The 22,976-nt window shown below is 41.6% G+C and overlaps 1 protein-coding gene across 1 annotated transcript in view; it reads right to left on the bottom strand.

Annotated features, from left to right (window-relative positions):
* The window catches only part of esrrga (estrogen-related receptor gamma a), a gene marked incomplete at its 3' end in the record, with an annotated part of 73,688 nt that overhangs the window by 1,703 nt on the left and 49,009 nt on the right, over positions 1 to 22,976 (bottom strand). Inside the window, 4 exon segments of the mRNA XM_080499227.1 lie at positions 3,020 to 3,182; positions 3,280 to 3,291; positions 3,293 to 3,343; positions 3,346 to 3,392. Of these exon segments, the coding sequence (XP_080355353.1) occupies positions 3,020 to 3,182; positions 3,280 to 3,291; positions 3,293 to 3,343; positions 3,346 to 3,392 (273 nt within the window).

Genomic DNA, 22,976 nt, shown 5'->3' with positions numbered 1-22,976 from the left:
ATATATTTTTCTCTTTTTCTTGTTGATTTCTGTGTTTTATGTGTGTTTTGGATATGTCTGAAATGACTTCATAAAAAATCTTTCAGAAAAGCCCAATTTTGAAGGTAAAAACATGCATGTTGTCAGCTGAAATGCTGAAGACTTGTCCACTGTACTTTGAGTTTTTCTGATATTCATCATTGTACCTTTTTGCACAAAAAGAAAGTACCACAAGAAATTATATATTCTATATTAATAAAGATTAAATTGTGGCCCCTGAATTAAAAGTATTTCACATCATTAGAAGTAAACGAACACGACACATCATTGTGACAATAAAAAGATACATTTCAGTCAACATTAAATATATACGCACTCACGTTCCCACAGAAGCCTCCACTAACACAGTAAAATACACAGAGCTGAATCTATGTTGTGAAACTGATGCAGGTGAAAACTGGTCAGTGGGCTGATCTCTGGTTTCACAGGTTGTCACATTTTCTACTACCGTATGTTCATTCTGATGTTCATTGTATTCTTGGTCGATGACATTTTGCTTAGAGAGGTAATGATGACAGGAATGGAGCCAGAATACACTAATGAACATAAATGAGTTGAAATGATAATCATTTTCAGGTTTTAATAACAGATATATTACATGAAAAAAGGATTGCCATCATATCGAAACTGTGAGCATAATCGTTCTCTTTTAGTATTAAGCCAGATAGGTAAATGCCCCTCATAGTGTGTGTTGTTATTAAATTAACACACACTTATCCCATGAATGTAATGAACATGTATGAATGTAATGAACATGTAAAAAACTAATGAGTAAAACTGTCAGTCAGTGAGATAAAAAAAAAAAAAAAAATTCTCCTATTGGCATTATTTGTGATTTGTACAGAGGTTTCCCCTCGAGTGCAGCCTGTAGTAAAGACACTACAGTAAAATTCTAGTTTAATGAGTTTCACACTGTTTTTGATTAGAAGTGTGTGTTTAGTATTTAAGCTGTTAGACGCGGCTTCTGCCTGGCCTGTGCTGTGACCCACAGTACACTCACAAGTAAAACAGCAGACGTTAATGAGCACAAGCACATGAGGATGTTAAAACGCACATGTTAACATGGGACTCACAAATCACGCACGCACGCACGCACGCACGCACACACACACACACACACACACACACACACACACACACACACACACACACACACACACACACACACACACACACACACAAGCCTCTTGTTTCCCATGCCGAGTTTGGCTTTCTTTACATGTGGGGCACGTTTGCTAACATTTCTTAAGGCTTGGCTTCATTAATGCAGACGATTAGCATCCTGTGAATTAATTAGTGTCAGTGCCCTTCAAAATGCTAATGCTAGCATTCTGTTGTCTTGAAGAGAGTCTGGGCAATGATACAAAGTTCCTATCTCGATGTCAGCTGCTTTAATTTCAATCAAAAAGAGTGAGTGTGAATTGTATATTACAGAGTATTTGATAGAGTTGGCTTGACTTCAATTCCCTTCATAATAACCTGAAACCACAGGAATTCCCTTGATTGAGCAATTTGTTTTCCTTTCAATTGAAATGACATACTAATATACGTAGTAATACTGCACATTAACAAAACAAGATTAGTCATAATGATCAATCCAGAGAAAGCACTACTAAAAAAACAACTAGACATACCTGTAAGTAGACAGTGATGAGCTTTTTGTAACCAGTAAACCAAACATGTTCACCTCATGCATGTAACTGTGGTAGGTGGAAACTGGGAACACAACAATTTAAACTAACAATTGGTCCCATATTTCATATGACAGCAAAGATTCCTTCCCATTGTTTGTATTTGTCCATGTGAAGTCTATCAGCAATGTAAAGTCACCCATTGCTTACACTGACCTTCTGCTTGTAACTTTAAAATATTGTAATGCATTTTGTTCGGTAATATTCTATGACTATGTTGTCTTAATGCTCCTTAAATATTTCTTAAAATTTCTTAATATTCGCTTAATATCTCCGTGTTTTTTTTTTCCTTTTTTGTCCATGTAATGATTAATTGGGTATTTATCATATAATTGTCACACAAACCCCTGTGTGTGTGTGTGTGTGTGTGTGTGTGTGTGTGTGTGTGTGTGTGTGTGTGTGTGTGTGTGTGTGCGTACGTGCGTGTGTGTGTGTACGTACAGAATCAGAACAAAAGGCCCCTCCCTCCCTATTCAGAGCTCTCTCATTGCAAGCTACCATTTAAACACATTGTATTGACAGCTCCCCCCTTGTAATTAAAGAGTACTGAAAAGCTGGCCGGCATCCAAGACAAAGTTCAAAAGACGGGTCATGAGAGGAGGAAGGCGTGTGTGAGTGTGTGTGTGTGTGTGTGTGTGTGTGTGTGTGTGTGTGTGTGTGTGTGTGTGTGTGTGTGTGTGTGTGTGTGTGTGTGTGTGTGTGTGTGGTGCGTGTGTCTGTTTGTGTGTGCGCACAAGAGGGAGTGTGTGTCAGTCAGCTGTCGATGCAGCTGGACACATCAGAGAGGGGGCTTTATCGACAGATTTTAGGCTCTAATGATTTCACCTTATTTAAAAGGCATCTGAAGGGATGGCTATGCTAATTGTAAATGGGAGCGCTACTTTGTTTAGGAGTGCGAGTCTGCTTGAGCCTGTGTGTGAGTCCGTATGTATGTATGCACATCTTTATATAAGGCACGTGGTACGACTGTGGGCAGTGGAAGTTTATATGAAGTATGACAATTGTATGTGTTCTTTAGTGTGTAAGTGTGTGTGTGTGTGTGTGTGTGTGTGTGTGTGTGTGTGTGTGTGTGTGTGTGTGTGTATGTGTGTGTGTGTGTGTGTGTGTGTGTGCTTGTCTGGATGCCGAGTGCTGGAATCAGTCCTCTGATGGTTCATCTTAAATGAGACCCGTGGGACAGGAGATTCCCCGGATTAACTCTCCTCCAGCAGTCAAACACAGATGTGCAGACAGTTAAAAACAACAGCTCAGACGAGAAGAGAAGAGAAGAGAAGAGAAGAGATTCAAACCTGAGTTAGCCAAAGCAATGGCCTTCAGAGTGACAAATTCCTCCTTCTCTAGTTTCATAGTTTTGTATTTCTTGACAAGTTGGAGGATAGCGTTGTTCAAGTCGAGAAGTCCAGCCAGCTTCGACTGATCCTCATCCATGATGTAGTCCTCTGCATACACCAACTGGGGAGAAGCACAGTGATGTACGCCACCTTTAAAAAAAACTGTACATTTTTATAGATTCAAAGAAAGAACTAAACGAGCAGAGGTAAACGCTTACCTTGTCTTCCTTCAAAAGACAGTGAGCGATACACAACACGTAGGATCAAGATTTCCATCCACGCGCGCTCTGCAAAAGGCTCATCTGGTCTGCCAAAGACAGCGTGGAGAAACCTGGTGTATATACATAAGAGAAAACGCAAAATGTATTGTTAGGAATGTAAAAACTAACAAGGAGACGTAGGACTGAAATAAGGTTTAGAAGGTAGCAAGAGAATCAAGATCGACTCCCCTTCATCCCTTCCCCTGCCCACTCCTCATCCATCCACTTGACCAGAGTCCTCCCCTTCTTCATCCTCATCCTCTTCTTCCTCCTCCACCTCCTGTCTCTCTCTCTCTCCCCGGTGCCCCCGGGCTATTCTCTGGGGAAAGGCAGGCCTTATCTCCCCCTGACACAACCTCCATCGATCAATGCTGGCCATCGCTGCTGCACTGCTCAAATACACACACTAATTGCTGCTATGGCCTCAAAACTCCAGCCGTCTCCCGTGTCAATCCATGTCTTTCTATTTGCCTACATCTATGTCTGTCCATCTGTCCGTTTCTCCAATCAAATTCTATTGCTTTCTATCAGACTCAGTCTGTCTCCACTGGCCATCTGTGCATTTGTTCTTGTTTCACCTCTTCTTAATCCATCTCAATATATCTCGGCCTGAGTGCCCTGTCTGTTTGGGGTTGATATGGATCACATGTTTGGGCTTGCTCCTTTTTAATTGGAGCCTTTCTCATTTCATGTTTGCTTGATTAGGGTCTTACTTAAGACAACTTCCCTCCTACTTGTTGTCTGTTCCTCCCTGTCGGTTTCTGTCTATCTCTTTAATGGAACACCTGCCCACTCACACCTTTTCCTCACAGCTGTCCTCTCCTCACACACCTGTCCATTCACACCTGCCTCTTTGCCTATGTGTGTATTTTTGTGAGTGCAAAGAAAGGCAAAGACAGTGGGCCATGCGAACACACCTGTCAGACCTCGATGCAGCTTTCCAGTGCGTATTTGTGTGTGTATCAAGTATGTATTCCTGTGTGAGTCTCAGAGAAGCATCCTGCCAGGAGAAGCAGGCAGATGAGATGGGAGATATTTTCTTCAACAACATCTGCTGCGATGCACCTCCTCTTGAGATGCTGGGGTGTGTGTGTGTGTTGGTGAGCATGCACGTGTGTTGGGGCTCCTTTTTCACAATGTGTTGATGGGTAATGGCAGGCATCTCATTATGTTCAGGTTGCAGGCTATTGTTGTTTTTAATGTGCTCTAATTCATTTTATCTGCAACTGTTAACATCATTAACACACACACACACACACACACACACACACACACACACACACACACACACACACACACACACACACACACACACACACACACACACACACACACACACACACACACACACACACACACACACACACACACACACACACACACAAGAGTGAAGGGAAGAGTATCGCTGCCAACTGGCAGTGACTTCTTCTACTTAATGAAATCATCAGAAGGGATTAGAGTTGAATTTCTTAAGGGGGTCTTCATGCACACACACACACACACACACACACACACACACACACACACACACACACACACACACACACACACACACACACACACACACACACACACACACACACACACACACACACACACACACACACACACACACACACGCTCTCAATGGCAGATGCCTTCAGGGGTCTTTTATAACTTCACCACTCACTGAAAGCAGAGGAAATATGCATTGGCATTGCTAAAATTAACACACATACACTTACTGAATCTGTTCAACCCTGGGGTCAAGTGAAGAGAAGAAGACATGAGCGAGGGGTTAACATCACTTAATGGTGTCACTGGTTGGAGTATTTTAACTTTCCCCTTGTGTGCATATGTGTGTTTTCAGTTCTCAGCGCTGAGGCATTCGGAGCAGAACAAAAGGTTCAATCAATCTGCACATGTCCCTCTGGTTGAATTTGATCCAGGGCCAATGGTGGCCCACATGGCTCAAGGCATGGGCATACACACGTGCCCTCACACACACACTGCACAAAAGAACACAAAAAAGTGCACATGCATTCACAAACACCATAACAGGAACACAAATTCAGGTATTATGAATGTAAGAAAAAAAGGTCAACAAAAATGTATTGATTGAAAGTTTGAATAAATGACTCCTTCTTAGTTTCCTAGTTGTGTGTGTGTGTGCCTCAGTAAACAGGCACCCACAGATGCACATATGCACACGCATACACCCACGCACACACACACACACACACACACACACACACACAAAAGCAACACCAATAATTAAAACCCCTGTGATTAATTTATTGAGCTGAAAGTGCAGCTTTTCTTATTGAGGTTCATCAATGATTTTTATCAAGATGAGGTGTGTGTGTGTGTGTGTGTGTGTGTGTGTGTGTGTGTGTGTGTGTGTGTGTGTGTGTGTGTGGGTGTGTGTGTGTGACAGATCATGGAATATATGGGCATAAATAACTGTACAATGAGAAAATGGCCTTGGTTCTGTCTTTTATTTTTTGCCAGTGCATTCATTCCCACATGTTTCACCGACTCTTTGCATGTACATCTCTATCTGTGTGTGTGTGTGTGTCTCTCTCTCTCCCCTCACCACCAGCCTGTCTGTGCCGTTCAGCCATCCAATGCCTCTTATCTGTCTGATTAATAGGCGGCCGGCTTCAGGACAAATTAATTAACAGATAACGCCATCTCTCCCTTCTTCCCTTCCTCCCTTCCTCCCCTCCTTCTCATGAAGCGATCGATATAACAGAAGAAAAGAAACATCAATGGGAATTTAGTGCTGATGATGGAGAGAGAGGGGTATTGATGAAGAGAGAGTATGGGGGAGAGAAGAAAGTAAAAAAGGAAGGAGGTGTTGGAGGGAGAGATGTCAGTGGTGGGAGGAGAGGTGGAGACCTTTCTTTCATACCTGTGATTTCAATTGACAAAAGGGCGGCTGGCTATTTGGTCCTAATTACATTTCCTTTCTGCCCATTGTTGATAAGGCATCTCGTACTGTGTGAGGATGCTTGCTCTGGTGTTGTGTTGTCCAAATTGGATGTACAGTAACGTGCAGGTAAAAGTCAAAATATTTGCCTAAGAATACTGACGCAAAACTTAAAGGCGAGTAAATTGGGCCCAATCTGCAAGCAAGTACAAAGAGATACACAGAGATAGCTTTTAAAACTTTGTACAGGCCCACTTTGAGTTTAATATTCTGCTTTTAAAAAGCTCAAATGTGATTAATATGTTGGGAAAAACTCAGGGGATTTACATTCACTAGTTTGTTACTTAGTGTCTGTACAGCATATTTGCCCTAAATTTGGTAAAATGCAAACACAATAATGTACCGATGAAGGAGCAGGGAGAGAATCTGTGTGTGGGTATATATGTGTGTGTGTGTGTGTGTGTGTGTGTGTGTGTGTGTGTGTGTGTGTCTGTGTGTGCGCCACACATAGCTTGACAGTAAGAGGCTACAGTGCAGTCATGCAAACTTAACCTCTACTGCTTGCTCTTATGCTCTCCCTTTTCCTTCTTTCCCCTTTTCTCTATCAGATACACACATAAAAACAAACAACACACACACACACACACGTCGATTCCCCAGCCACCCTGCGGCCTGTTTGTCTGCCAAATGAGTCCTGACTGCACGTTTACACCCGAGACCGCACAACAGTCTGATGTGCACACACACACACACACACACACACACACACACACACACACACACACACACACACACACACACACACACACACACACACACACACACACACACACACACACACACACACACACACACACACACACACGCACACACACGCACGCACACACACACGCACGCACACACACGCAGGGTAGCCCTCTCTCATGCCCCAGTTGCTCCACAGATGCACACATACACACACACATCCGGGAGGCCTATATTTGTTTTCATGTGGTTACAGGGCAAATGGGAACCAGTGAGGAGCAATTGTGATGCTTGTGACTACCTAAGTACTGGGGATGTGTGTGTGTGTGTGTGTGTGTGTGTGTGTGCATGCCTGTGCATGTGGGTAAGTTTGCAGTGTTTCTGTATGTTTGTGAGGCTGTGAACAGGTGACTGTGTGTCTGTTTGTACACTAACGGTCATGTACATCTCCATTAAATGTTCATAATAACATCAGAGGAAACGTTTGTGTTGTGTTTGTGTGTGTGCATGTGCATGTGTGTGTGTATAAATTCATGTGACAGGCTTATTAACACATGAGGATTGATTAGATTGTTTGTTTAAATGCAGTTTTCCTTGAAAGCCTTTTTGACCCCTCATGGTGGTCCCTTTGTATATTTTGAGCACCTGCTTCATCTGTTACCACTAACATGGAGCTCTGCCCTAGTTGATCACTGCCTCAGGCCACATCTACCATGGAGCTTCTCAACCTGTCTTCACAATGTAACACGAATGACTAATGTGCTCATTGCCTGAAAGTAGTTCAAAGGTGCTTCACATATCACCACGTAAATGTTACACAATATGTCAAAACTAAATGTATGCCAAGCAGTTATATAAATATGTGAGAGAAGAACTTAGGCTTGAATCTAAACAGCACATTCTATAATACCAATCGTAGAAAGTGCACTTTTTTGAGAAGACAACTGAAAGCCATGCTGTGTTTTTATGGATAAAATATCTACAAAATTTGGAAGTGACGATGCTACATCATTTTGACATTGCAATTACATAGTTTTTTTTTTGGAAAGGTAATGTTTGGCACATGTGGTTGATTTGTGAATTGTTTATTTGGATGTTCACTTGTTTGCAACTGGTGTGAGAAGAAAACGGGATTGTCTATGTTCAGCATGTGCATTCATTGTGGTCTGCAGGTGACAGAATTAAATCTATTGGCCCACTGAGAGAGAGATTGCATGAGGACACAGGAAGGTTCCAATGGTTACCAGCACATCACTGCCCCGCATGTTTGTGTGTGTGTGTTTGTGTTCTCTCTCTCTCTCTCTCTCTCTCTCATCTCTCTCTCTCTCTCTCTCTCTCTCTCTCTCTCACATCCCGCTTTTGTTTGTGTTTAAATGTGTGCACATTGTTACATGCTGGGCAATGCAAATGCTCCCTTGTGGTGCTTTTTGAGAGTGTGTGTATGTGCACATCTCAAACTGTTCTGTACCATACGGCCAGACGCTCCACAAAATGAACATGGACCCCCTGTGATGGCTTTGGCTAACCTGAAACCCCCCCCCCCCCCCCCCCCCCCCCCCCCACACACACCACACACACACACCACACACACACACACACACACACACACACACACACACACACCACACCAGCTGACCCAATTACACAGAGATGCGCAACAAGATGGGAGCAAATCTTCCCAGAGAACCAGCAAATTTAGACTGGTTTAAAGACACTCGCAAAAGGACACAACAGCCACTTACCTGCAAATATACATGTAACATGTATGTGTGGTCACAGACACAATAAAGTCAATATGAATGGATTTTCGGTAAATGTGAAGCAACATCCTACATTTTTTAAATTCTGAATAAACGAACAATTGTATTTTGTTTTAAACATTCAATACAATTTGAAACTAAGAGAATTCAGTTACGGTAGCTCACTGACTTTATGTTCAGCATCCAGCATTATGTATTATTGCTTCATTAGACTAATAGGTTAAGGTCTTTGCAATCATTGCATCCAGAGCACAGCTAAAGCAGATGCCTGTGGTCAAACTATAAAGGATGTAAAACTTCAGGGCATGTACAAACTAATGAGGAATAACAAAACAACAAAAGAACTCACTGAGAAAGAATTGCGTATGCAGAGCTACAGCCTGAGACTGAAATAATTATTTGCACGATCAAAAGTAGATGGAATCAAATTAGAACATAGATTAATGTACTCAATATTATTTCTTACAAAATCTGTATTTTACAAACACAAACAAGTAAAATCACCTTCACCTTCATCCCCTCTCATATCGTGGGCTAAAATATCCTTTTTCTATTTTGCTCCTCTTCCCCCTCTTGCTCCACCACACCCCCCTTTTTCTCTGTGCGGCCTGGGGGAGAGTAGAGCAGTCATAGGGTTGCGGTAGCCTCTAATCAGTGTGAACAGCCAGCTAATTACCAAACCCTCAGCCCTGGCTGACTGTTAATTGCATACATTAGACACCATCAGCAGCACTGCAAGATTAACACTTAAAATCTTCCCAGTGCTGTAGTGGAGATGAGTGCTTTGCGAGTGTGCATGCTCGTGCGCGTGTCTGTGAGCGTGCGTGCATGTGTGTGCGTGTGCAAGAGACAGAGGAGTGCAGGCAGATTGTGTGTGGTATTCCTAGTGTGTATGTGTGTCCTGCATTGCCTCTGTGTGTGCGAGCGCTAATATTTAACACTTAATTGGACCTAAAACTGGAACGTGGCAACGCAGGGGTGGCTGCGGAGCATTGTAGCTGTTGCCGTGGTGGAGTTGCTTGGGTGGGGGCAGCTGGTCATTGAGGGCAACTCGAAGTCTCCGTGGAGACAACAGATGGAGTGACATTAAGAGCATTGCACTGGAGCAATTTCAAATAATAAAATATCAATATTTACATTTTAATTACGTACTTCAAGTTCCTCCAGGGCTGTGTCAAGGAGTGTGTGTGTGTGTGTGTGTGTGTGTGTGTGTGTGTGTGTGTGTGTGTGTGTGTGTGTGTGTGTGTGTGTGTGTGTCACAAGCTCCATGGGGCCATGTCTTCTTGACTTCATACAGGGTTGAGAGTGCTGCTGGAATGACAACGCATGGCTCTGCTCGAGAATGTCTTGGTGAAATTAACCATGTTGAACTTTACGCTATATTGTCTAGTGTTGTTTTTCATATGGTCTTTTTCTTCACTTTTTCTCTCACTGAGTTCATCTATCTTCCTCTTATCCTCTACCTTTGCATCCCTGCCCTTTACTCCATCAATATAATGCTGATGCAGGCAGGAATGACCAGTGTGTGTGTGTGTGTGTGTGTGTGAGTGTGTGTCTGAGCATGTGCACACAAATCTGTCAGGGGAATTAACCATGTGTACGCACAGCTGAGCAGCTTAAACACCAACATCGCCTGTCCGTCTCTCTCACACGCATATACATCATATACATAAAACGCACATACATAACACTTACACTATTGGCTAACACTTTCAGGGAAAAACACAAGGTGGAATAACAACTGAAGAAGAGAAAAGCAATATTTAATTTTCATTGTTCATTTGAATTTAATGCCCACTTCTTAAAATACACTAACTGGATACTCTCATACAACATCTCAAGCTATCTATCTATCTATCTATCTATCTATCTATCTATCTATCTATCTATCTATCTATCTATCTATCTATCTATCTATCCATCTATGTGGTGTGTGATGAATTTATTTTGCCAGCTTGTTCAATTAACTGAGTTGGGACAGTTTATTGATCTCTTGGTGGATTACCTTTTCAAAACAATATCCAGTGACACATCAGAAATCAAATTAATCCTCAGTGGTGGCAAGACCAACTGGGCAGCTGGGCTCTTTAGACTACTGATAGATTTCTGTTTTCAGTGATGACACTGTTTGAATAAAATAAAGGGCAACTATTAAAGTATAGTTCAGAAGAAATAAATTGTGAAATGGGAATAAATCTCATTCTATTTTATTTTTCCTTTGAAGCACAATTGATATATCAGCAGAAACTTGCTCATTATGGCTTTAAAACAAAACCCAATGGTGCTGGTGTCTGTGTATGAGATTATGAGGATGTGTTGATTCTATCTTCTTAATCCCTCGTAGCTTTCCATAGAGTGAGGACCACAGAAACTCCACAGGGATTAATTTACCATTCACCGATTACAGCTAGGGTCTCCAATATCATCATCGAGGACAAGCACTGAGAGAAAGGACTCGGCAATTGGAGCAATGGGAAGAACAGAGAAAATGAAGGGAGGTAGACATAAACAGACTGAAAGAAAGATGAAAAGGAACGCGCACAGAGAGACAGCCTTCTTTCCTACAGCGCCATGCCTTAATGTCGTAGCTCGAAGACAAGAACATTAGACCTCATTCCACCTCCTCATCTGGGTCTGAAAAAGCCTGGGCTGAAAATCTTAATTAATTGTCCAATAGTGCTGCGGGGTCATTATGCATTGCAATAAAGAAGCGTGTAATTATGAGATTTAACAGCCATTACCAAGGCCAGGAACTCATATGTCATCATCAGCAACCAAGCCAATGGTTTGGTACGGCTCTGTGTGTGGCTTGATGGACAGCACACACACACACACACGCACGCGCACGTGCACGCACACGCACACACACACACACACACACACACACACACACACACACACACACACACACACACACACACACACACACAAGCATATGTACATATTCAAATGTGTGTATATCATGGATAAATACACACAAGACAAACATGATTCCATTTGTTAAAGGAAGAGTGACTGGTATAGGTATACAGAAATGTGGTACATTGGCAGACAAACTGACACACACACACACACACACACACACACACACACACACACACACACACACACACACACACACACACACACACACACACACACACACACACACACACACACACACACACACACTGGTCTGACTGAGACAATAAGGCAGCCAGCTGTTATAGCAGCCTGCAGATGAAGCATCCCATCAACTTTAAATAGACACAAAAACACACATATTATTACTGCTGTGTCTTTGTGGGTTCTTTCGTAGTTTGAATGCAGTGCAGCCCCGAGACCACAGGCCACAGTACTTTGCCACAATGTGGAGACTAAAGGAACAAACATTGCAATGCACATGAGTGGAGGCTGTAAGACGTAGGCTGAAAAAAAACCCAAAATTGGTGGTATATGCTTGGAAGCTTGAGGAGTGATTCCAATAGTTTGGCTTAAATGGCATCATGTTGAAATTAGTTTGTGTTAATTCTCTTCACAGATTTGGTGCAAGTAATTCATTTTGAAAAAAACCCCCAAACAATTATTTTCACATTTTCACCATAAGACAGTAATAATTTATATTCCTTCTCAACACAGGACAGATTTGAACTGTTGCTGCGTTGCAGCCCAGCTGGTGACAGGCACGCTCCAATCCTATTTTCCCACCTGCTTATTTCTTGATGGAAAGGATGAATCCTCTAGTCTGTTATTTAAGAAGGATGGAGGGAGGATAGAAAAGGGAGGGAGAAAGGTAAAGAGAGAACGTGAGAGGAAAGTTGCATAAAACACTAAGGCAGACCGGAAGCAAGACAATGGACCAATAGTGAGTAAGGAATAAACACAAATGTGGAGAAAGAGAGGAAAAGCCGAGAGGACAAATGACAGAATCTGGGTGCGAAGGGGGGGTGGAGGAAAACATAAAGGAGCAGTCCTGGGAAGACAAACCAGGGGTCTAAGGAGGGCAAATAAAATGAGAAAAGATACAAAAACAAAGATTGAAACAGAAATCAGGAGGAAAGGTAAATTGATAAGTAGAAGTAGAGACGATGTAGACGGGGACTATTTCACGTCTGTCTATGAACTTTGCATGAACCGAGTAATGCGACACCCTGACAAGTCTGTCCCTCCTTCCACAAGATTTGTAGCATGCATAGGTTTGCAGTGTGTGTGTGTGTGTGTGTGTGTGTGTGTGTGTGTGTGTGTGTGTGTGTGTGGACATGGGTGTGACATCTGTGAATCTCTATATGTGTGTGAAGTCTTTATATATCGTGTGTGTGTGTGTGTGTGTGTGTGTGTGTGTGTGTGTGTGTGTGTGTGTGTGTGTGTGTGTGTGAGTGCGCTCCAACAGATAGAATAGGATGATGATGATTTGAAATGGAGTTTGGCCTGTGCGTAATTATGATCATCTATCTTTATGCCCCGCCAGCATATCATATCATATCATATCACATCATCTCTCACAGACACAGACACACATGGACACACACACACACACACACACACACACACACACACACACACACACACACACACACACACACACACACACACACACACACACACACACACACGTGCACGCACACAAACAACACATACACGAAAGCAAATTGAAAGTAGTAAAAGCTGACTGTTTGCTAGTAATGACTTAGATGATGATGGGCTCAGATGGTGTGCTGATTTATTTGTTACTGCTCATCTGATTTCACATATTATAAAATTGTGCACGTCTGTACATGTGTGCGATTGTGTGCACTGGGATAGTGCCTCTTTATAAGTGTGTGCGTGTGGTTTTTTGGAAGTGTGTCTTTGTTTGCAGATGGGTGTGTTCATGACATGAGTGTCTGTATACGCGGGTTGGTGTGCATTATTATGTATGCAAATTCTTGCGCGTGTGTGTTGTGTGCATGTATCTGTGCGTTTGTGCGAGTGAGCGCACGTGTGTGTATATGAGACATTATTTGATGCAGATTAGTCAGTGTACTCAGATTGCAGTCTGTGTCTCAAAGGCTGATAGACAAATGAATTTGATTTGCAAATGTAATCAAACTAATAAGAAAAACAGCAATGGGCTGCTGAGCACAAATCTCAAGACTTCAATATTTGTGTTGTTTTTTTGGTCACTTTTACTTGAAACTGAAACACATCCATCCACTGAACATATCTATAAATATCTTAACACAATCAAAATGATTAGCTAATGGAGAAAAAAAAATTCAGATACAACTTTTAAAATCAGTTCACTTGTCATTGTGAAGCAGTTTTGTTTCACTCTTCATCGAGTTGTGCCTGTTTTCCATTTGTCATTTGATTTCATGCCTGATGTTGTGTGACACATGTGGATGCAGTGACACGAACGTGTGAAGATTTCTATGCTGTGTGTGTGTGTGTGTGTGTGTGTGTGTGTGTGTGTGTGTGTGTGTGTGTGTGTGTGTGTGTGTGTGTGTGTGTGTGAGTGTGTGTGTGTGTGTGTGTGTGTCTGTATGTGGGTATGTGTCAGGTCACTTTACTCTGAAGGCATAAGGTGCCTGTCATGACACAAGTGTGACCTGATAAAGGTAATATCGGTGTCCGTCTAGATGTTTTCAAAGTCTCCACTCTACGGTTTGTGAGTTTGTCAACACAAGCACATCCTCAAGGAAAAGCTGTCAATGTCGTGAGGAAAGAACAAAACAAGCGAGTTAATTTTTTTGTTGTGGTATTGTGAGCAACATTTGCTTGTGAATCTTGCCTGCATCTGAAGATATCCGTGCCAGAAATTCGTAACTGTCACAATTTTGTGAAATTAAATTGTTTTTTGAGTATTTGCCAGATTAACCATGAGGTAATCTTTATTTTTTCTAATTCATTGCTGAGTGGGGTCAGACCATACAATAAACAGAATATAGCAAGATGCAGAGACAAAAAGTAAATACATGAACAAGAGAACAAAGACAAAAAGCAATGCACAGAAAAAGGAAAATGTTTTCCCTCCTTTGTTGTCTCATATTAATGACAAGCCTCCAAAAATGCACAGGCTTAATCCAATAAAAAGAGCCCAACTTAATCCAAACATTAAGCTCAGATATCAAATATTCTTTTTCTAATTTGATTTCATCAATATTTGCTTTCATCTGCAAACAGGGATGTGTTTGTTTGTACGGGCTGCAAGAGGAAATTGTGGTGGTGCAATGGAAAATAAGATATCTCTTTTGCATGAATGTGGACAATGATACAGGCAAACACCATCAGAGTCACACAGAAGCAAACACACACACTTAAAGCTAAGACCTTCGCCTCTAAATGTGTTATCCAGCTCAGGGATGAGCAGAAATGGAAATCAAACACGCTCGATAGAGCTCAGAGAGAATCAACAGGGATTGGAAACACACACACCCATGAAGATAGGCACAGCAAAGATATGTACAAAAAAAATTGACCAAGGCAAAGTGTGAAATCGAATTTTTGATTCCGATCTGAATTAGTTTCGAAGAAAGTTTTATGATTTTAAGACATGGGCCTGAAAGAGGCAGTCATTTCATATTACACAAAACATCTTTTTTGGCAAGAAAAGACAAATATATTCTACATAATTAATGTCCATGTTTCAGTAATCAATAATTGTGGCATTTTGGTTTTTTTTTTGTCATTAGAACAATGAGGAAGTTAAGATAAAAACTTTAATCTGGGGATTAACTGTGTCACAGGCATGCATCTATGTGTGCTTTATTATTCGTGTAGTCTTTTTGTGTTAAGTATGCACCCAGCATGCTGTGACTGTCAAAGTGAACTAGCCCTATTCGACAGAATGGGGACAAATTTGCTGGTGCATCTGTGTGCATGTCCACATGTATTTCTATTTTTGCATTTTTATGTAATTTTAATTCATGCGGTAATGTCTTTGATAGGGAGATACACCAAAAGATAAGCTGAGAGGAATTCTGTCTGTTGAAGAATACTGGAAGGAGGGACAAAATTAGGACATATGGGCATTATGATGAGTTTCAAAAGTTTTACGTTGACAAGACTCACTGATTTAACAACAGCGAGACTATAGTGTGTACAAGTGTTTGAATTGAGGTGGGTTTTTTTTCTTCTTCTTTGTGATTTATTACTCTTGGTTACAAAGCCCAAAAACCTCTTTACAGATTGATGACATCACCGACTTAATGAAGAGAGACGTGAAGTGACATCATCACCAATCCAGACACACACTCACACACACGCAATACTGTTCTGCATCTCCTGGACCACATCGCGAAGCGTTTTGTGTGCCACTGTTAATTTAGTGAGCTGCGCTTTCACATTTAAAGATGTGAGTATCAATGCTAACGTGTGTGTGTGTGTGTGTGTGTGTGTGTGTGTGTGTGTGTGTGTGTGTGTGTGTGTGTGTGTGTGTGTGTGTGTGTGTGTGTGTGTGTGTGTGTGTGTGTGTGTGTGTGTGTGTGTGAGAGAGAGAGAGAGCGAGTGAGTTCCCCTTGGCCGCTGAGACTCAACATTTGATTTGCTAAAAGGAGCAGGACACTTCTATTAATCAATATTTGCTGACTACTGGCTGCCTTTCTGGTTGATTGACTGGCTGTGTAGTTACCTGACTGACTGATTGGCTAACGAACAGACCGACTGGCAGTGTGAATGGCTAACTGCTTGACTGGTTGACTAAATCTCTAAGTGAAAACCATTTATAACATGTCCAAAAGAGAAAAAAAAAAACCACAGTAGAACAACAGGGGAAAGAGGGGTAAGGCAAGGTTTTCAGTGGGAGCTACAAGTATGTGACACATAAAGGATTCAACAGACGCTTCTCTGTGATTTGATCACTGTTTCCAGAGCTGACTACTGGATCAAACAGAATGTTCATTGTATCCACAGAGACATACACAAAATGATGTGGGAAAAGCGCTGTGGCTGGCTGAGAATATGAGGGGCGTGGGATGGAATAGTGGATGAGAGATGAGGTTGACTTGATAATGAAGAGGTTAAGGATACCATGGAGAGAGAGGGCGGGAGGTGAGGTGAGGTCAGGTCAGCACGAAGGAGAAAAGGAGGGAGAGACGGATACATATATATAGAGAGAGATGGGGGATATTTACCCATCAGGTCAAAATTGTATTATGTTAAGGGCTCTTTGGGAATAACGGGGTTATGCTGAGGTTACATATGTGACTGCCTTGCTGTCAATGCTCTCTTTTCAGTCTTCTTTTTATGTTGAAATTATATACCGTTTCACCCCACATGGTTGCTATTATACTACTACCCTATAATTAAACAACCACTATATATATATATATATATATGTATATACACACACACACACATACACTCTATTCCTTGGTTTTGACTTGAGAGTAAAATTTACTTAATGTCAAAGAAAGTTCTGGAGGAGGAGCAATGACAAGCCTTCAGGAAAACAGCATCTCAATGTATCGAAGTATAAAAAAAATAATAACAAAGGAGACTTACTATTCAGAGTGGATGCTTGCAAGAGATGATGTGCTGGGATGAAGCAACCACACTGAACAGCCTATCTGAAATAGAAAGCCACTCTTGTGTCTCTTCTTAAGTTATTTTGAAATGTTTGCTGCTTCTTGATGGTTTTTCCCCCACAATTTTCTCATGGATAATCAGTTTGTCTAATGGTTGATGCCATTCCTGCTGTCACAAGTAGTAGGGGGTTAAGCGCAGTCCTCGAGGAGTTACAGCAGTAACTTGTCTGCAAAGGATTTGAACCATTGAACTTCACTAACCTTTACTGTGCTCATTTATTTCCCTTAAAAGTCCATGAAATTACAATGTGAAGACTTGTTCTATCAATAAAAAATATTTCTAATTGCACAAAAAAAAGATCTGACCAGATGTGTTATTTGTGCCTATTATAACAAATTTTGTATTAATATACTTGTTTTTGTAGTTCTTTTAGTCTCATTTACACCTTGACATTTGATGCACCGGTTGTTGAGCTCAAACCTGTTATTAATGACCAATACTTTATGAGATCTTCCATCACCAACCTCTTCTTTGATGAAAGAGAAACAAAGATAAAGAAATGTTCTAATAACTGAGTGATTGACACAAAATAGAGGAAAGTATACAGGACATGAGGGAAGAGGGCTTAGTTTTTCACTTGTTATCCCATCACGACGACCAAAACTCCTTTTTCCATATCTCCATAAAGACCACTTAAATGAATGGCCCATCCGCAACCCTCCTATCCCCCCCCCATTTTTTTTACAGCTCAATCATGCTACGTTACTGCCGACACATAGAGCGCTTTATCCTGAGTGTCAAATTGAAAGGAGAGAGAAGAAAAAGAGAGGGGAGAGACAGAAAAAAGAGCAAGTAAGAGGAGATAGGGAAGCATGTGAATAGCAGAAGGGAAGGGGGGTGGGGGGGGGGGGGGGGGGGGGGGGGGGGGGGCCCAAGAGCAATTTCTTTCTTGAATAAAGAAAGAACAGAGGATGGGGGTTGTGAAAAAAAAAAAGGCACTAATGGCAAGGCCTCTGGTTCTGGTAAAATAGACTGTGTTATAGGTTCTGGCTCTCATTCGTTGATTCATTCATTTGTTCATTTCTCGCTCTTTCGTCAAGTCAAGTGCTCGCCTGTCGTCTTTTCTCTTTTGTGTCCGCAAGTCTTGATAAGAGCTGCTGGTATGACTGCCCGGTAGTCATTTAGTTATTATGGAGAAAAAGGGGAAGAGAGAAAGACAGAAAGTGAGAGAGGGGGGGGGGGTGAAGACAGAGGAAAAGAGGAGAGAGAGAGAGAGAGAGAGAGAGAGAGAGAGGAAGAGAGAGAGAGAGAGAGAGAGAGAGAGAGAGAGAGAGAGAGAGAGAGAGAGAGTATAAGAACAGAAAAGAGAGGATGAAAAGACTAATTCTCGGGAGAGATAAATGGCTCATTTTGAATGGCCTTTCTTCTTTTAACTCACTCTTTCATTCGCTCCTTTTAAATATTTGCTGTTCTTCTCCTCCTCTTCTCACCTGACTGCTCTTCTACTTGCTTCAAACACACACATGCGCACGCACGCACACACCTTAAACTGACATGTAACCTAATATGTGTCTGGGGTTGTCGCTTTGAGTGCGATTAAAATGAGATTTTCTCTTTACTAATCCATATTATTGGACACTAAGACATTAATAATAACTTTTTGATATTCCCACATACTTATAACTTCCACAGTGCTACAGTTCACTGTCACATACTGTATACTGTGTGCGAGAACACAAATGCATGTGTGAGGTTACTCGTCAATGCACTGCCCGCAGTTTGATTAAACTAAAACGGTTTGTTTCACTTCTATGTGCTTATGCATTTGCGTCGACACACATGTGCATCGTGCGAAGCACCACGTGTGTGATTTCTTCGGGGAAAGGCGACATGCACTGTGTCTGAAACCTCATTTTCCTCTCCTAATGACATATAAATGTTTGCATAAGGCCATATCAGTATGGAAATGAGCGTGCACGCACACATAGAAGTCTTAGAATAAAAGAACCAATCAAAGAGATATGAGGCTGTGTGTGTGTGTTTTCAACCATCTTTAAGGTTGGGTGAGTGTGTGTATTGAACATGGTTGGCATAACACGCACACGCACACACCACACACACACACACACACACACACACACACACACACACACACACACACACACACACACACACACACACACACACACACACACACACACACACCCTCGCCTTGTTATCCGGGGGCCTGTCTTGCAGGCAGCCTCTCTAACACTGAGTGATGTTTAAATTAGTTTACAATTTAGGCTCCTCGCTATCCGCAGACGGCTCTTAACTCAGTGTGTGCATGAAATGTGTTTTTGTGTGTGTGTTTGTGCGTGTGAGAGCGTAACAAATTGTTGCCCAGTACGGCAGACATCTAATGACTTCAAATTAGCTGCCTGGCGCTCGCCTTGACACGTTGTTACCACTGTTAGCAGGCTTTGTGTGCGCGTGTGTGCGTGTCTGTGTGTCTGTGTGTGTATGCTGCCCTGCGCAGCCATATCATGAAGCATAAATTGGCTTCACCTCCCCTCTCTCAGCTGCTGTCTTTTTTTGCTCTTTGTCTCTCTGTCTCTCTCCATCAATTTGATTAAAAAAATTACTGTACCATAGCGAGCAAAGACTCGTTCTTGTGTGAATTCACATGTACACACTGCACGTTGTCATCACACACACACACACACACACACAACACACACACACACACACACACACACACACACACACACACACACACACACACACACACACACACCACACACACAACACACACACACACACACACACAAAACAAGATGTGAAACAAGATGGCTGCAAAAAGGTTAACAGGTCTATTGTATCCTATTGTATGTGTGCGAGTGCATGTGTGTGTAAGAGGCTGATAAAAGAATGTTTGAAGAGGCGTATTTCTTTTTGACAATCCTTTCCACCGTGAGTGAACAGTGGATCACTTTGTGTGTGTACATGTACTGTATGTGTGTGCGTGTTTGGTCTGAGTACTAGATCAGTGTTCAATGTTGTAAACACTGAGGATTTCATAAGGTGGTCGCATCGCACACACAAGGACAGTCACACACAGGGAAGATGAAGAGTTCTATCTTTCTCTGTGAGCAGTGGATTTGCCTTCTTCATTCATCTAATCACACCATCTTCTTCCTCCTCCGCCTGGCAATCGTTGCGCTTCGCTCCTTCAGAAGGGAAGCTGCATGCACGCGCGCCCACACACACACAAACAAGCCCTCCACATTCACGTGCGCATGCACGCACACAGCAAGCACATAACCCGGCAAACATTGTAGCACCCCAAAAAAAGACCAATCATTAAAAAAAGTGTATCATATGTGTGTTGTCCGTAAATCCTGTGATTATTGTTTTTGTGATGTGTGTGCATGTCACACAGAGTGAGGAGGCACAGAGGTGGGAAGGAAATACTGGAGTGAATGGTTACTGAGAGGTTATGTGAACATACAGGAAACACAATAACAGTGAAACCATGTATTGTCTTAAAAGAGAAAAACAAATTTGAAAGAGCTATATTTTATGTATGGATCAATATGTGTGTCTGCTTATTGTCCATATAGAAGCACATAGATCAATACACTAACAAGAAGTAATGTATATTCACATCCCCCTCTTTCTGTCTCCTTCTTGTTTTTCTCTTTCTCACAGTTATTTTGGGATTTATTGATATTATATACATATCACTTGGAAACCCTGTTATCCCACACCACTACCTTTATTGTTATAGATTTATGCAGCATGACTGAGTGGTATTTATGTCTCTAATCTGGTGTTTCCCTTTATACTCTTGCAACCCCTTATAGCATTTGAACCATAGCTATTCTATTCTATTCTATTCTATTCTATTCTATTCTATTCTATTCTATAACCATATTTCCAGCTGACAATGGAACTAATCTTTCCGCTAATCTGTGTTAATCTGAGACACTGCTCTTCCCTCCTCTGTGCTGTCACAGCAGGCTCAGTCACTAAGACCAAAACCAGATTATAGTTCTCATCTCTTCCTCTCAGACGTCTCCTTCCTCTTTTTCGTTTTCATTTCATTTTCGAGGGCCTGAATGCTTTTGTCAATCTCGGTGTTCTTTTCCCTCTTCTAATGCTTTAATTTTTTGGGTCTCTGCCATTATGTTAATTTTGTGATCTTGTAGTCTAGATCCAACTTTGATCAGATTAGGAGAGAAAATGGGTTAGTTTAAGAAGATTAGATTAAATTATTCTCTTTCAGTGATGAACCGAGTGGGACACAGATGTGCTGTCATCTAAAACAGTCTGCTAAATAAATCAGGAACAGTGTAACCAGCTTCATTATTGGATATGATGTTTTTATTGTATAGTAATTAAACTCATCTAATCACTATCTAATCTCAGTAATTCAAATTCTCTGCTATAATAAAATTACTGGAAATGCTATGTAAATTTCTGCATTGCTTGACGCAACAATTGTGATGCCACCGTGTCCAATAATCTTTAAGACAATCACAAAACAATGCATAATGTATGCACACTATACTCTTTGGGATGACATCATAGGAGCATTGTAGATTGTGGAACCAAAACATTACTGTTCAATAAATATATGTGGGACATTTTGGTGAAAGTATTTTTACCACAAGGACAAATCATTGGAGGACAAAGTCAGTGCAAATATACAGAAAGCTTGGTAAGGGGATTTCAACTGCTGTGTGTGTGTGTGTGTGTGTGTGTGTGTGTGTGTGTGTGTGTGTGTGTGTGTGTGTGTGTGTGTGTGTGTGTGCGTGCAGGGTTGTGACACCAGTGAGGTTTGGTCAGGTAGAGAAGTCAATAGTTCACACAGTCTGAGTTCACGGATTAGGCTTAAAGGTGACATCTTAACACCTGGTGCACTTATGTGTGCATTATGTAAGTCTGCCTGAACTGCAGATGGAGGAGCTGATTCCAAACTTTATTCTTGTCTTTTCAGGCAATTAAACAATGCACATAGTGCAGCCGCACTTTGTATGTGAGCATGTATGAGCGTGAAAGACTTACTATGCTGAAAAGATCTACGCTCTGTAGGTGTGTGCATCTCTACATGGATTCAGATTAAAGCTAGTGTGAGAGTCAGGGTTCAGCATTTTTTTTCCTCCTACCTGGGATGTGTTTGGCCCAACCAATGTTGACCACCAGCTCTCTGTCCGCCAGGTCACACAGCGTAGTCAGGGCCTTGATGTCGCTGTCTGGTACTGTTGGGTCAGGCATGGCGTAAATCTTCTCTGGCTCAGCCACCAGCAGGTGAGAGACGATTTTGTTATCTGCAAGGCAGCCAAAGGCAACTGACATGACCACCAGACAAGGAGAAAGACACAGAGACAGAGAGATGGTGAATTTTTGCCATATTTGGCTACAAGCTGTTCCACACCTATCCTGTGCAAAAAAAATTGTGAAAGGTCATATGCAAAGTCTTTGATAACATGGCATGCTGCTAAAACACATGTCTAAAGTTATTTACTCATGCAACAGAGAAGAAAACATTTTCAATGAACTTGATTAACATATTGGAGGAAAGAAGAAGAAGCACACATCATGCAAATGTACTTAAAAACTCTCATAAAATAAATCATTGTCATCAAAAATAGATCATGTATATAAACATTTTATACAAAGTTAATAAATAGCAATTTTCAAATTTCTTATTCTAAAATGTTATTTCATATAATGACATGCAGTTATTGGCAGTGAAAATGCACTTGACAAAA

The sequence above is a fragment of the Blennius ocellaris genome (genome assembly GCF_963422515.1).
Source record: "Blennius ocellaris genome assembly, chromosome: 1".
Lineage (NCBI taxonomy): Eukaryota > Metazoa > Chordata > Actinopteri > Blenniiformes > Blenniidae > Blennius > Blennius ocellaris.
This window is presented reverse-complemented; position numbering and strand designations above follow the sequence as displayed.